This window comes from Bombina bombina, chromosome 9 (assembly GCF_027579735.1).
Source record: "Bombina bombina isolate aBomBom1 chromosome 9, aBomBom1.pri, whole genome shotgun sequence".
Classification (NCBI taxonomy): domain Eukaryota; kingdom Metazoa; phylum Chordata; class Amphibia; order Anura; family Bombinatoridae; genus Bombina; species Bombina bombina.
In genome coordinates this window covers 21,921,002-21,936,348 of record NC_069507.1, presented here as the reverse complement: position 1 = coordinate 21,936,348, position 15,347 = coordinate 21,921,002, and the positions used below count along the sequence as shown (strand labels likewise).

General features: G+C 37.4%; 1 protein-coding gene across 3 annotated transcripts in view; it reads left to right on the top strand.

The window, feature by feature from the left end:
• The window catches only part of LOC128639791 (protein transport protein Sec31B), a 146,507-nt gene that overhangs the window by 100,056 nt on the left and 31,104 nt on the right, over positions 1 to 15,347 (top strand). For all 3 annotated transcript variants that reach the window (XM_053691947.1, XM_053691945.1, XM_053691946.1), the window contains exons 17-20: positions 4,131 to 4,276; positions 5,061 to 5,234; positions 5,559 to 5,678; positions 6,426 to 6,609. In XM_053691947.1, the coding sequence (XP_053547922.1) occupies positions 4,131 to 4,276; positions 5,061 to 5,234; positions 5,559 to 5,678; positions 6,426 to 6,609 (624 nt within the window). The remainder of the gene's footprint in view (positions 1 to 4,130; positions 4,277 to 5,060; positions 5,235 to 5,558; positions 5,679 to 6,425; positions 6,610 to 15,347) is intronic.

Below are 15,347 nucleotides of genomic sequence, written 5' to 3'. Positions count from 1 at the left end.
AGGTAAAAAGTATATTAATATAACTGAGATAAGGGGCAGTCTGCAGAGGCTTAGATACATGGTAATCACAGAGGTAAAAAGTATATTAATATAACTGAGATAAGGGGCAGTCTGCAGAGGCTTAGATACATGGTAATCACAGAGGTGAAAAGTATATTAATATAACTGAGATAAGGGGCAGTCTGCAGAGGCTTAGATACAGGGTAATCACAGAGGTAAAAAGTATATTAATATAACTGAGATAAGGGACAGTCTGCAGAGGCTTAGATACATGGTAATCACAGAGGTAAAAAGTATATTAATATAACTGAGATAAGGGACAGTCTGCAGAGGCTTAGATACATGGTAATCACAGAGGTAAAAAGTATATTAATATAACTGAGATAAGGGACAGTCTGCAGAGGCTTAGATACATGGTAATCACAGAGGTAAAAAGTATATTAATATAACTGAGATAAGGGACAGTCTGCAGAGGCTTAGATACAAGATAATCACAGAGGTAAAAAGTATATTAATATAACTGAGATAAGGGACAGTCTGCAGAGGCTTAGATACAAGGTAATCACAGAGGTAAAAAGTGTATTAATATAACTGAGATAAGGGACAGTCTGCAGAGGCTTAGATACAAGGTAATCACAGAGGTAAAAAGTGTATTAATATAACTGAGATAAGGGACAGTCTGCAGAGGCTTAGATACAAAGTAATCACAGAGATAAAAAGTATATTAATACAACTGAGATACGGAGCAGTCTGCAGAGGCTTAGATACAGGGTAATCACAGAGGTAAAAAGTATATTAATATAACTGAGATGAGGGGCAGTCTGCAGAGGCTTAGATACAAGGTAATCACAGAGGTAAAAAGTATATTAATATAACTGAGATAAGGGACAGTCTGCAGAGGCTTAGATACAAGGTAATCACAGAGGTAAAAAGTATATTAATATAACTGAGATAAGGGACAGTCTGCAGAGGCTTAGATACAAGGTAATCACAGAGGTAAAAAGTATATTAATATAACTGAGATAAGGGACAGTCTGCAGAGGCTTAGATACAAGGTAATCACAGAGGTAAAACGTGTATTAATATAACTGAGATAAGGGGGCAGTTTGCAGAGGCTTAGATACAAGGTAATCACAGAGGTAAAAAGTGTATTAATATAACTGAGATAAGGGACAGTGTGCAGAGGCTTAGATACAAGGTAATCACAGAGGTAAAAAGTGTATTAATATAACTGAGATAAGGGAGCAGTCTGCAGAGGCTTAGATACAGGGTAATCACAGAGGTAAAAAGTATATTAATATAACTGAGATAAGGGGCAGTCTGCAGAGGCTTAGATACAGGGTAATCACAGAGGTAAAAAGTATATTAATATAACTGAGATAAGGGAGCAGTCTGCAGAGGCTTAGATACAAGGTAATCACAGAGGTAAAAAGTGTATTAATATAACTGAGATAAGGGAGCAGTCTGCAGAGGCTTAGATACAAGGTAATCACAGAGGTAAAAAGTATATTAATATAACTGAGATAAGGAGCAGTCTGCAGAGGCTTAGATACAAGGTAATCACAGAGGTAAAAAGTATATTAATATAACTGAGATAAGGGGCAGTCTGCAGAGGCTTAGATACAAGGTAATCACAGAGGTAAAAAGTATATTAATATAACTGAGATAAGGGGCAGTCTGCAGAGGCTTAGATACAAAGTAATCACAGAGGTAAAAAGTGTATTAATATAACTGAGATAAGGGAGCAGTCTGCAGAGGCTTAGATACAAGGTAATCACAGAGGTAAAAAGTGTATTAATATAACTGAGATAAGGGAGCAGTCTGCAGAGGCTTAGATACAAGGTAATCACAGAGGTAAAAAGTATATTAATATAACTGAGATAAGGAGCAGTCTGCAGAGGCTTAGATACAAGGTAATCACAGAGGTAAAAAGTATATTAATATAACTGAGATAAGGAGCAGTCTGCAGAGGCTTAGATACAAGGTAATCACAGAGGTAAAAAGTATATTAATATAACTGAGATAAGGGGCAGTCTGCAGAGGCTTAGATACAAAGTAATCACAGAGGTAAAAAGTGTATTAATATAACTGAGATAAGGGAGCAGTCTGCAGAGGCTTAGATACAAGGTAATCACAGAGGTAAAAAGTATATTAATATAACTGAGATAAGGGAGCAGTCTGCAGAGGCCTAGATACAGGGTAATCACAGAGGTAAAAAGTATATTAATATAACTGAGATAAGGGGCAGTCTGCAGAGGGTTAGATACAAGGCAATCACAGAGGTAAAAAGTATATTAATATAACTGAGATAAAGGGCAGTCTGCAGAGGCTTAGATACAAGGTAATCACAGAGGTGAAAAGTATATTAATATAACTGAGATAAGGGGGCAGTCTGCAGAGGCTTAGATACAAGGTAATCACAGAGGTAAAAAGTATATTAATATAACTGAGATAAGGGGGAGTCTGCAGAGGCTTAGATACAAGGTAATCACAGAGGTAAAAAGTATATTAATATAACTGAGATAAGGAGCAGTCTGCAGAGGCTTAGATACAAGGTAATCACAGAGGTAAAAAGTATATTCATATAACTGAGATAAGGGGCAGTCTGCAGAGGCTTAGATACAAGGTAATCACAGAGGTAAAAAGTATATTCATATAACTGAGATAAAGGGCAGTCTGCAGAGGCTTAGATACAAGATAATCACAGAGATAAAAAGTATATTAATATAACAGTGTTAGTTATGTAAAATTGGGGAATGGGCAGTTAAGGGATTATCTATCTTTCTAAACAATTACATTTTTGGTGTTTACTGTTCCTTTAAAGGGGTATGAAACCCAAAAATGTTCTGTTGTGATTCAGACAGATTTATTTCTATTATCAGATTTGCTTTGTTCTCATGATATTCTGTGTTGAAGAGATACCTAGGTAGGCGTCTGGGGCACTACGTGGCAGTAAATAGTGCTGCCATATAGTGCTCATGCAAGTGGATAACATTATTGCAAAACTGCTGCCATATAGTGCTCCAGAAATAGGTCAGCTCCTGAGCTTACATCCCTGCTTTTCAATAAAAGATACCAAAAGAATGATGCAAAAATGATAATAGAAGTAAATTAGAAAGTTGTTTGAATTTGCTGCTCTATCTGAATCATTAAAGAAACATTTTGGATTTCATATCCCTTTAAAGGGACAGTCAACAGCAGAATCCCTTTATTACCCATTCCCCAGGTTTGCATAACCAACACAGTTATAATAATGTATGTTTTACCTCTGTAATTACCTTGTATCTAACTGCCCCCTTATTACAGACTTGCATTTTAGCCAATCAGTGCTCACTCCTAGGTAACTTCACGTGCGGGAGCTCAATGTTATCTATATGACACTCATGAACTAATGGTAAAAAACTGTCAAAATGCTTTCAGATTAGAGGCGGCCTTCAAGGTCTAAGAAATTATCATATGAACCTTCCTAGGTTTAACTTTCAACTAAGAATACCAAGAGAACAAAGCAAAATTGATGATAAAAGTAAATTAGAAAGTTGTTTAAAATTACATGCCCTACCTGAATCATGAAAGTTTTTTTTGCACTTCACTGTCCCTTGACACATGAACAAGGGGGCAGGTGCAAATGGAATTATGTGTTTACTACTAGTCTTCAGCCAGCATTTGCTTTATTTATGTAGATAGGGAAGTTATCAAAATAATACATCAAAGTTCTTATCTTGAAGTGGAAGTTACACCGCAGCCTGTGTGCTTAACTTCTGCTCAGGGAGGGGGTACATGAGATTCACAGCTTCCAACGATTTAGTTTTAAAATGCGCTTCTGCCTCCTGCTGCCCGCAGCACCACTCTTATTGTGCCCCCTTATCCACCTCCGTGATTTCTGCCACCCACAAAATTTCCCTTGGCAATACTCTCCTTGCCTAGGGACGTGTACGCTGTGCAGGCCAAACACCAGGCACAGGAAAGTTCCTGAACGGCATTCAGGGTAAGCGCACTAAGTTATTGCCCCTGCGCTCTGCCTACCGGAAGTCCAGCCCTGTGACTCTTACAGACAGTTACATTTGTAATGTATTCACACTTATATTGATACAAATTGTAAATCCATTGTATGGTGTTCTGATTGCGTACAGATGCTCTAGGAAGCCGTCTGGAGTTGGAGGGTGAGGGCAAGCTGTCCTCCCAAGCCTGCTTTTGTTACATATCTTCAGGGAATGTGGACAAGCTAACAGAATGCTGGGTGAAAAACCATGAGACCTCAGTTCCTCTCGCACTTCAGGTAATCTTGCACAGAAAGTAGCAGTATGTAGCCATGCTAGCAATCGGTTAAACGGAGATGGCAAAGCCTAACGGTAGAAAAGTAGGTTTATTGAACACAGAAACATTTCTACTCTCTTTTTCAATTTTTTTTTTAAATTTGGAACTGCAGTGTAATTTAAAGATACATTGTACACTAGATTTTTCTTTGCATAAATGTTTTGTAGGTAATCCATTTATATAGCTCATCTGGGAGTGTTTTTGTAACAATCTATAGTTTTGCTTATTTTTAAATGACATTGTGCTGATTTTCAGACTTTTAACCAAGCCCCAAAGTTTCAGATGTATACAAATGTCTACAGACTTCTGGTTGTGTTATCTGTCTTTTCATATGCAGGGGAGGGGGGGTTTGCGCTTCCTTCTTTCCCAGCCTCTTTTCACTATATGTCCCAGCCACATTATCAACGCTGCTAAACTGGGAGATTCTATGTTTGTAAAAGGTTTAATACTGGATTTTTAGATCAGTATCTGTCCATATGTCTATTACATGCAGTTCTATGAAAATTGTCACCTTTAAAATGCTCTACCTTTGAGGGTAATTTCCCTTTAGGCCTTTGTTGAATTCCTGAGGGAGTGGGCACAATTAATAGGTCAGGTACAGCTGTACTGATGCTCTTTAGTAATCAGATGCTAATTAGTCTGTAAAATGCCCTTCAGGCTGATCACACCTACATATAGTGAGGGGGCTTCTGTGCGGCATTTATGGAACAGCTTTGTCTCTGCTTTATTATTGTTTTGCCATTTAGGATTTAGTAGAAAAAACCATGGTACTGAAAAAGTCAGTTGAGTTACTGCGTGGTACAGCGCTGCCTCCACATGGTCCAATACTCGCTGAGAAGGTGGCGCAGTATTCTAGTCTATTGGCAGCGCAGGGAAACCTGTCTGCAGCTATGAACTACTTGCCGGATGACTCTGATCAGGTATGTTGTCATTTACTCAATGAACTACAGTTGTCTCTGCACTAAGTATGGTAATCTCTAAATTGCTTGATTTTATCTTGATACTGAACATAAAATAAAAATAAAGTTCTCTCTGTAAGTGTCTGTATAAGCTGAATGCTCACTGTAGGGAAACCGTGCAGTGCTCTATTGAGATTTTACGCTCTCCTCCAAATTGGACATAATTTGCTAATGATCGCTGCCCAAATCCTGGTACTAGATTAGTCACACTGAACAGATTGGACTTTGGGGTCTGTGAAATAGTATTGACTTGTCTATTTTAAATGTTTTCTAACGTCCTTTAAGATTTCGGTCCGCCAGCTGCGTAGTCGTCTTTTGAGAGCTCAGGGAGAGGCTCTTAGTGGGCAGCCGGGGGTCTTCAGAATCTCCAGCACTGAACCGTCCCCCAGAGATGGCAGCAAACAGGTAGTTGCACTTATAAATGTTACTTGTATATTGCACTAACTCCTCGATTCTAGAGGTGGCTGCAGCACAGGGTTAAATCAATGCAGACAAGTGGTAAAAATCTCACTTCTCAGTGTGTTGTGTTTGCATATGCAGTAGACACACTGTAGGGTTAAATGAGATATTACATGCTATAGTTATGTGCTCTAGCACATGGGCACTATACCTTTGTATATAAAGTGTCAGTCACTAATGGCAGGATTAGCTTAAAAAACAGTCTATAATAATAGATTTAATAAAAAAAACTTACACAGATAATTAGCTAATTAACTGATATTCTAAACTTTGGTTTGTGCAAAATAACATACTGAATTGTATTGCTAACATTCTGCCAGTAGGGGGCAGTAATGTGGTGTAACCACAGCGACTGATTCCCAGATATCCCTGCTGTAGAATTAGTGACAAATCTGAAGCCTTTGCAATAATGTAGTTTTATATTTGTGATGCGTTTACGGCGCTGTAATATAGCACTGCAGAACAAGCATAAGCCTCATTATTGTAGCAATGGGAGAATAAAGTAATTAGTATAAAAAGGAAGCCCTTATTTCTGTTGTGTCTGAGTCTTGTTTGTATAATTATTGTTTTCATGACGATGATACCAGAGCAGATCACGCTCTTTATAAATACCAAGAGACTATTTTATACTGAAGGAACAACTATTATTTGCTTGTAGTTCATCTTAGTAATGATTGTGTTCTGGCATTTTAGACGCTGTCCCAGCCGACACCCATCACAGGGGTACCCGGTCAGCCACCAGTGCCTTCTGTATTCACTCCTCAACCTGTGCCCACAGCAGTGCGCCACCCTCCAGCAGCCCCTGGGCAACCCTCTGTTGCTTATCCCAGACTCGGAACATGGCAGCCTTACCCAGCATCACAGCCGGCTGCTCAAGGTGAGTCTGATGGGAGAGGAAGGGTTGTGAATGAGGCAGGAGGAAGATCTGCAAAAGATCATTGGCTTCAAGTTAAAGACCATTTGGTTATACTGACAGGATGTGTTATTGTTGATAAAATATAAAAAAGTGCATAGTGATTGTAAGATAGTTGTTATAGAGCAGAATATGATGTAATTGTTTTCGTTTAGTTAAAGGGACTTAAAATATCTTCAAAAAAATACAGAAAAAGGGTCTAGTAATTTCAAGAAATTAACATACTAACCAAGGACAAAAACTTTTGGAATGTATTAATACCGTGCTTGCTGCAGTTGTCTTTCAAAGGTCAAACTCTCCCACAACTTAAAGTGAAATGAAACCAAAAATTGATTTCATGATTGAGACAGAGCATACAATTCTAAAGAACTTTCCAATTTACTTCTATTATCAATTTTGCTGTATCCTTTATTAAAGGGACAGCAGTGCACTACTGGGAGCTAACTGCACACATTGGTAAGCCAATGAGAAGTATATATGTGCAGCCAACAATCAGCAGCTAGCTCTCAGCTCCTGAGCCTACGCCTACCTAGGTATGCTTTTCAACAAAGGAAACTAAGAGATTGAAGCAAATTGGATAATATAAGTAAATTGGAAAGATGTTGAAAATTGTATGTCCTATCTGACTCATAAAAGAACATGTTTAGGTTTCATGTCCCTTTAACTTTATTTAAAAGAGCCTATGCAGACCTGTTACTGGTCATTATGTTGTTTTGCAGTAAGTTATCCTCTGCTGAGGGTGATTTCAGACAGATATAAGCAGGGTTAGACGTGACGTCTGCACTGTGCACTTAACTTTTCTCAGAATTGTAAAATCACAAATGTATTACAGAGCTGTTGTTTTTTAAAAAAAATCATAATGGAACATATTGTGAAAGTGTTTAATTCTGTCACTGTCTGCAAAGAAAAACTGTAACTTTTATTAATTTTGGTCATTACGTTTCTTTTTCTATCTTTAAAGCAAAATTCAAAGTCTGTTTCTTAAATTGTGTAAAAGGTTTCAGGTTGTAATCCCTTAAATTCCCTGCTCATAGTGCCAGTGTCCCTTTATTATTTAATTCCCATGTAATTGCTTTCCCTGGTTCTGCATAGATGCACGGTATTTGCTGCTGCATGAGGTCCGACGCTCTTTGTCTCTGGCTCTTTTAGATCACTGAAAGACTGGTGGCAGGTGGGTGGGGAACTGGTAGCATCTCAAGTGTTTAATCCCCCAACTGTTGCCAAACACTCCAGTGGCTGTGGGAGATTTTTGCTGGTTTCTGATGCTGTTTTGTTCGAGTACAATTCTCCTGTGTTGGCTCTTTGTGGCTCCCGCAATAGTAGGGAGGGAGGTATAATAGCAGTTGGGAAATCAGTGTATCCTGGCCTCTGACTCCAGGACTGTTGATAAGTGTATTAGAGAGAGGACTTAGCAGTGTCTGCTTGACTTTCACAGGAACACTTCTGTTTTCTTTCCTTGTATGTTAACCTCTCCCTCGATAGTGCGGTGTGCGTTACTGCAGATATATAAATATTAAAGTGACACAAACACTGTGAGATGATAACGTGCTTTGTGTATAGTAGTAGTTCAGAAGGACGGTGTACTGTAATTAATATTTCATTTGAAATAGCTGATTCTGCCTGTTGTATCCCCACCTGTACTGAATATTTCAATGCTTAGAGTGAAAGTCAATACTAGCGTTTCAGAAACGCTAGGATTGACCATTAAAACAAATAAAGGGGACTTTCATTCATGAAGTTTAAAATACTTCACGCAGAAAGCTCCTTTATTCGTTTAAAGAGATCCCTGTTCTGAGCTTCTAAAGCAGCCCACGGCAGAACGCTATTTTGCTAGGAGGTGATATTTTCACCTCTTAGCAAATAGCGTGCGGGAAATCTAGCGCCTCATGGACGCCAAGCCGGATTTCGTACACGACTATTGGCTAAAGAGGTGAAAATGTCGCCTCTCAAGCAAAACAGTGTTCTGCCGTGGACTTCATTAACAGCTCAGAATAAATAAAGGAGCTTTCTGCATTAAGTATTTTATGCTTCATGAATGAAAGTCCCCTTTATTTGTTTCAATTGTCAATCCTAGTGTTTCACAAACGCTAAGATTGTCTTTCACTTTATGTTTAAATTATTTTTATTGACAAAAGAAGCATAGAAGAACATACGACAGCACAGCTGGTCAGAAAGTACATAAATATAATGACAGGACATTTCGTTGGCTGTGCAGTCTATACAACAATAAATCTAACAGGAAATATGATAAATGTGTTCGTATTTCTCCCATCACCCCATTGCAGTATATAGTCTAAACTCAAACAGACCAGCTTATGAGCGTGATTAGGTTTTTTTTTTTTTTTTGGAAGAAAGAAAAAAGAAAAGAAATAGAAAAAAGTGACAATAAGTTATGGTAACTTTTAACAATGAACACAATAGAAAAACATAAACATTAACTTGAGGATACCTGATTAATGATTAGATGCCTGAGAGTGGGTTATTGACTGTATGCTTGAGTAGTTGAAACCATTTCTGTAGTTCCAGTAGAACCATATTTTGTCGTTTGTGTCTTTAGTACCCATTGACCAAGCTGCTTGATCGTACATATTATATATATGTTGAATTTTACGCTTGATTTCTTGCCATGTCGGTGTGCCCATTTTCCAATATTTTGCTATGCATGTTCTCACCACTGTGCATAATATTCTGATGAAAATGTTTATTGGCCTATTGTACTTAGGTATTCGCTCATGGATTAGTGCCTGCGCCATGCTAATCTGTACCTGTTCATCTAGTAGGTGGCTAACTAGGGATGATAGTGACTGCCATATAGCCTGAATCTCTACACAGTCCCAGATCATGTGTCGGTATGTACCCAATTCCCCGCATCCCCTATAACATAACCCTGAGTTGGTTTGCGACATATGTGACGTTCTAAGGGGCGTTAGGTACCATCTGAACATTGTCTTAAGGGTATTTTGCTTTTAGGTCTGCACTCAACAAACCACTAGTAGCTGTTGCAAAAGTCGCATATCATTCGTCTGGTTCTAGCCTTGTTTCTAGGTCAGATTCCCATTTGAGCATAAGTGCTGTTTTTGTCATAGTCTTGGGTTTTTGTATTTCTAAGTATATTCTGGAAATGGAGTGTTTTGGTCTAGTTGGAGAGCTACATATATTTTCTAGGGTGGATTTACCTCTGGATTGTGTCGACTGCAGAAATGTATGCAAGGACGATGATAGTTGGAGATATAGATACCAGTGTAGTGTGTCGGGGGATATTTTTTCTTTTAGTTGGGCGTGAGACATTGCTTTGTTCTGTATTAAGAGATCTGCCACCCGATATAATCCCTTGTTCTCCCATTTATTAATTTCTCTTTGTGTCTCCCTGTGCAAAAGGTATCTAATGGGTCACAGTGTTGAATCCATGGGGCACATCTCTTTTTTATGTGCTAATTCTGACCATATATGTTGGGTGGTTTCGCTTGTGATTGATGTTGTTTAATCTCTCGTGTGCTACATTTGTGTTCCCATAGTATGGCGTCCACTCCACCCCAGCCTCCCATGTCTGATTCTAGTTGTATCCAGAGGGCTTCACCTTAGCTCTGAGTATTAATGTATCCTGGGCAAGCCTGGCAGCCTTATAGTATTCGACTAGGTTGGGTATTCCCAGTCCCCCCAAATTCCTATGTTTAGTCATGATTTTCCCTGCTATTCTGGCCAGTTTTTTACCGCGGATAAACGCCAAGATCTCCGCTTGAATTTTCTCTAAATCGGGGTATACAATGCGTATGGGTAAGGCTCTAAAGAGATAGAGCAGTCGGAGTAAGATAGTCATCTTCACTGCCGACATCCTCCCCATCCAGGAGAAATTGTGTCTTCTCCAGGATTGAAGATCTTTTCTTATAGATTTGTACAGTGGCAAATAGTTGGCTTTATATAGATGTTGTGTCTGAGCTGTCACACCCACCCCCAGGTACTTCATGGAGTGTTTAGACTCTCTTAGTTTGAAGTTTATTTCTATTAATTTCATTGTGTGTGGAGGGATCTCTATCGGCAACATCTTACACTTATCGGTGTTAATGCGGTAGCCCGAGATTAATGAGAATTCCCTGAGAGTCTCATATAAGTTAGGTAGACGGTTTCCCGGGGGAGTACTACAAGCTCTTCAGAAAAGAACTTGTTCCACATTTGACCAAATTCTGCAACCATATCATGAAAGGACACCCAATCCCCCCCGAGCTGCTACAAGCAAAAATCATAGTAATACCTAAACCAGGCAAAGACCCCAAAAAATGCCCTAGTTATCGCCTGATCTCCCTGATCAATCAAGATTTAAATTTTTTTACCAAGATCCTTGCCAATAGGTTGACACAAATTTTGCCTAAATTGATACATAAAGACCAGGTAGAACTTTTAGCTATGTTAACGTTGATATCTGAGCTGACGATTTACCGTATACTCAGATTAATCACATAGCCTACTTATCTAAGGAGCATGACTCCAATATACTGAGACCCGTCGTCTCATTGAGCGGTTATTTACATTACCGCTGCTCTTCCCGGTTTGCTAACTCTGTTATACAGCAGCACAGCATAATAAACAAATAGCAACTTTGTTACGATACTGGCTTGTAACAACTTGCACAGCTTTGTACTAGCATTTGTACTTGTATTAAAGAAATTTTAGTATGTGCAGTTGGAGCAAACCCACTAGTTATTACATACGCAGGCTAAAGGTAACGGCTCATACTTAGTAAATCACTGAATAATTAACTTATTTACAATTCCAAATATTTGCATTCCTTACAAGCTAATAGGATAGCACTTATTTAAGTAACTTATGACTATCACATCGCTGCCGCGGTACATCATCAATTGCCAGGTATAACCACATTATTACAGCACTGCATTACGTAACCGATACAGCGCATATAGCGAGATTATATACCCAGAATTTACACAACTATACAAGATACTATTCAGTTAAACTATACCCTAAAGCTAATAAAAAAAGCATGTGATAAGAGGCTGTCTATAGTGGCTTAGAAACAGGCAGACATTTTAGAGGTTTAAATGTTATAAAGTACTAGTCGATAAGCCTGCCCAGAGGGCAGTCTATTTATTTATTTTTTAAGCTACAGATGTAGCAACACCCTATTTGGACGAACTACTGTCCTAAATAAATCCTAAATAAATAAAAAAAAAAGCTTCAGGTGTAGTGAAACCTTTTTTGGATAATCTACTATCCAAAATAAATAATTATATAAATATATCCTAATTTTCCAATAAACTATATAAATCTCTATATAACATAAATAAGCTACAGATGTAGCAACACCTATTTGTAAGGTGTTTGTTACATTAATTAAATATCAACCAGTTTACCCAAACTACTTTTAAAAAAAGAAATGGTATACCTTATAAATAAAGAGTATAATATATATATAAATTAAAAATATTTATTTGATATAACTTAGCAACTTATGTAGCAAAACAATATTTTTTATTTTTTTTAAAAAGGTACTATAGCTTTATAAAATTAACTTCCTTTAACTAAAAGTGTTTTATAGATAACTTGGCTACTTATGTAGCAAAACAATATTGTGAAAATATTTTTTTAAATGTACTATAGCTTTAAGAAAACCTTTATATAATTAACTTCTTTTAAATAATTATTTTTTTCTATATAACTTAGCTACTTATGTAGCAAAACAATATTTTTAAAATATATATATTTTTTAAAAAAGGTACTATAGCTTTAAGAAAAGCTTTATAAAATTATTTAACTTTCTTTGCTGTAGCTTTCAGAAAAGCTTTTTAGGTAAAATGTACAACTGTTTTTTTTACCACAACTAAAGCCTTGAAAAAAGCTGTTAAAAATAAAAAAACAGGCTTTTCTATAGCTTTTATAAAAGCTTTTAGGATAGAATAGCTAATAACACTAAAAAATTAAACAAAACACTATGTTCCATAAATAAACAATGTGATCTCTCTCTATAGCAACTCTTCTCACAGTCTGCTTTTTCCAAACTGCGTCAGATAATCTAAAAACCTAATATTTAAATTAACTAAACGGCGCAAGGAGGGGACGTGGTTAGTCGCAAACTACACACGCCAGTTGCTGCGAGGAGTGACTTTCTTCAAACGTGCAGTGTTTGATTGACATTGACTAATATGCAAATTTACCCCGTAAAAGATCGGCAATTTCCGTAACTCCGCCCACACATTATTGATACAGTAAAAAATACATAGTTAAAAGATAAATAATGTACACACTGACAATAACATAATAAGAAATGATAAAAAGCTTGTACACACTGACACTTATACATATAATTCCTTTCGATACATACGGCTAAATTATATAAAGTATCAGTATGTTCATGATTATTATAACTGCTTATTAAGTAGGCGTCAGTGTATACATTATTTATACAGTCACTATGCATAATGACTGTATCAATAATGTGTAGACTGAGCCGCCTCCCAATTGTAAACCTGAAACATCTAAATAAATATTTCCGCCATCCCCAAAAAATTGCAACTAATAATAAAATTGATAACCCCATATCCGATAACCCCCCACATCGCAATCTACCAAAAATAAGTTATTAACCACTAAACCGCAAATAACATAATTAAAATATTAACCCCTTAGCCGTCAACCACCCACATCGCAATAAAGCTAATTAATCTATTAACATGTTATCCGCAAAACCTCCACATCGCAATAAATCTATTTAACCTATTAATCCCTAAACCGTCAAATACCCACATCGCAATAAACCTATTGACCCCTAAACCGACAACCCCCCACAACGCAAGTACCCAGATTAACCTATTAACCCCTAATCCGCCAAACCCCCACAACGCAAACAACTAATTAAATTACTAAGACCCCTAACCTAACACCCCCTAAACAAACCCCAATTACCGAAATTAAAAAACACTAAATTTCAATGAAAATTAAAAAAGCTAACATTAAATTAATCTTTTACAAAAATAAAAAAAGTCTAACGTTCCAAAAAATAATAAACAAAATTAAAAAAATTACATCTAATCCATATGAGAATAAAAAAGCCCCCCTAAAATAAAAACACCCACTAATCTATTGTTAAACTACCAATAGCCCTTAAAGGGGCCTTTTGTCGGGCATTGCCCTAAAGTTTAACAGCTCTTTTAAGAAATAAAATTACTAAGACCCCCTAACAATTACAACCTCCCACTCACCCAACCCCCCAATATAAAAAAAGACCTAACTTAACATTTTCTAAACTACCCATTCCCCCTATAGGGGCATTTGTATGGGCATTGCCCTTAAAAGGGCATTCAGCTCTTTTACTGCCCTTAAAAAGACATTCAACTCTTTTAGGATAGCCCAAATAGGTACTCACGGTTCTGAAGTTTGGCGGGAAGGGCATCTAGGTGGCATCCACTGTGAAGGCGGCGCGGCGAGGAGCGGTCTTTCCAGATGTGACGGTCCTTGGCGGCGGTGCTTCTCAGCTGCTTGTAGAGACTCCTCTTCATGCGATCGTCCGCTGCACACTGAGAATTTAATTCAAGGTACCCCATATTTATTGGGGTACCTTGCATTCCTATTGGCTGACATTTTTTTATCAGCCAATAGGATGAGAGCTACTGAAATCTTATTGGCCGATTTGAACAGCCAATAAGATTTCAGTAGCTCTAATCCTATTGGCTGATTTAAAAATTTCAGCCAATAGGAATGCAAGGTACCCCACATTGATTGCGGTACCTTGCATTCAATCTTCAGTGTGCAACGGATGATTGCATGAAAAGGAGCCGCCGCCTTCACAGTGGATGAAGATAGAAGATAATGGATCCACCTGGAAGAAGACCTTCTCCGCCGAACTTCAGAACCGTGAGTACCTATTTGGGGCTTAGTGTTAGTTTTTTTTTGTTTTTTTTTAAGATTCGGGTTTGGCTATTCTAAAAGAGCTAAATGCCCTTTTAAGGGCAGTAAAAGAGCTGAGGTCTTTTTTTTTATTGTGGGGGTTTGTAATTGTTAGGGGGTCTTAATAATTTTATTTCATAAAAGAGCTGTTAAACTTTAGGGCAATGCCCTACAAAATGCCCTTTTAAGGGCTATTGATAGTTTGGCAATAGATTAGTGGGTGTTTTTGGGGGGCTTTTTATTTTCATAGGTGTTCATAGGATTTGGTGTAATTTTTTAATTTTGAATAATTTTGTTTATTATTTTTTGTAACTTAGATTAATTTAATGTTAGCTTTTTTATTTCATTGTAATTTAGTGTTTTTAAATTTCGGTAATTGGGGTTTATTTAGGGGTTGTTAGGTTAGTGGTTTTAGTAATTTAATTAGTTATTTGCGTTGTGGAGGTTTGGCGGATTAGGGGTTAATAGGTTAATCTGGGTACTTGCGTTGTGGGTGGTTGTCGGTTTAGGGGTTAATAGGTTTATTGCAATGTGGGTATTTGACGGTTTAGGGATTAATAGGTTAAATAGTTTTATTGCGATGTTGGGGGTTTGCTGTATAGGAATTAATAGGTTAAATAGATTCATTGCGATGTGGGGGTTTTGCGGATAACATGTTAATAGATTAATTAGGTTTATGGCGATGTGGTTGGTTGACGGTTAAGGGGTTAATATTTTAATTATGTTATTTGCGGATTAGGGATTAATTACTTTATAATTTTGCGATGTGGAATTTTGCGGTTTAGGTGTTTAATACTTTATGCGGG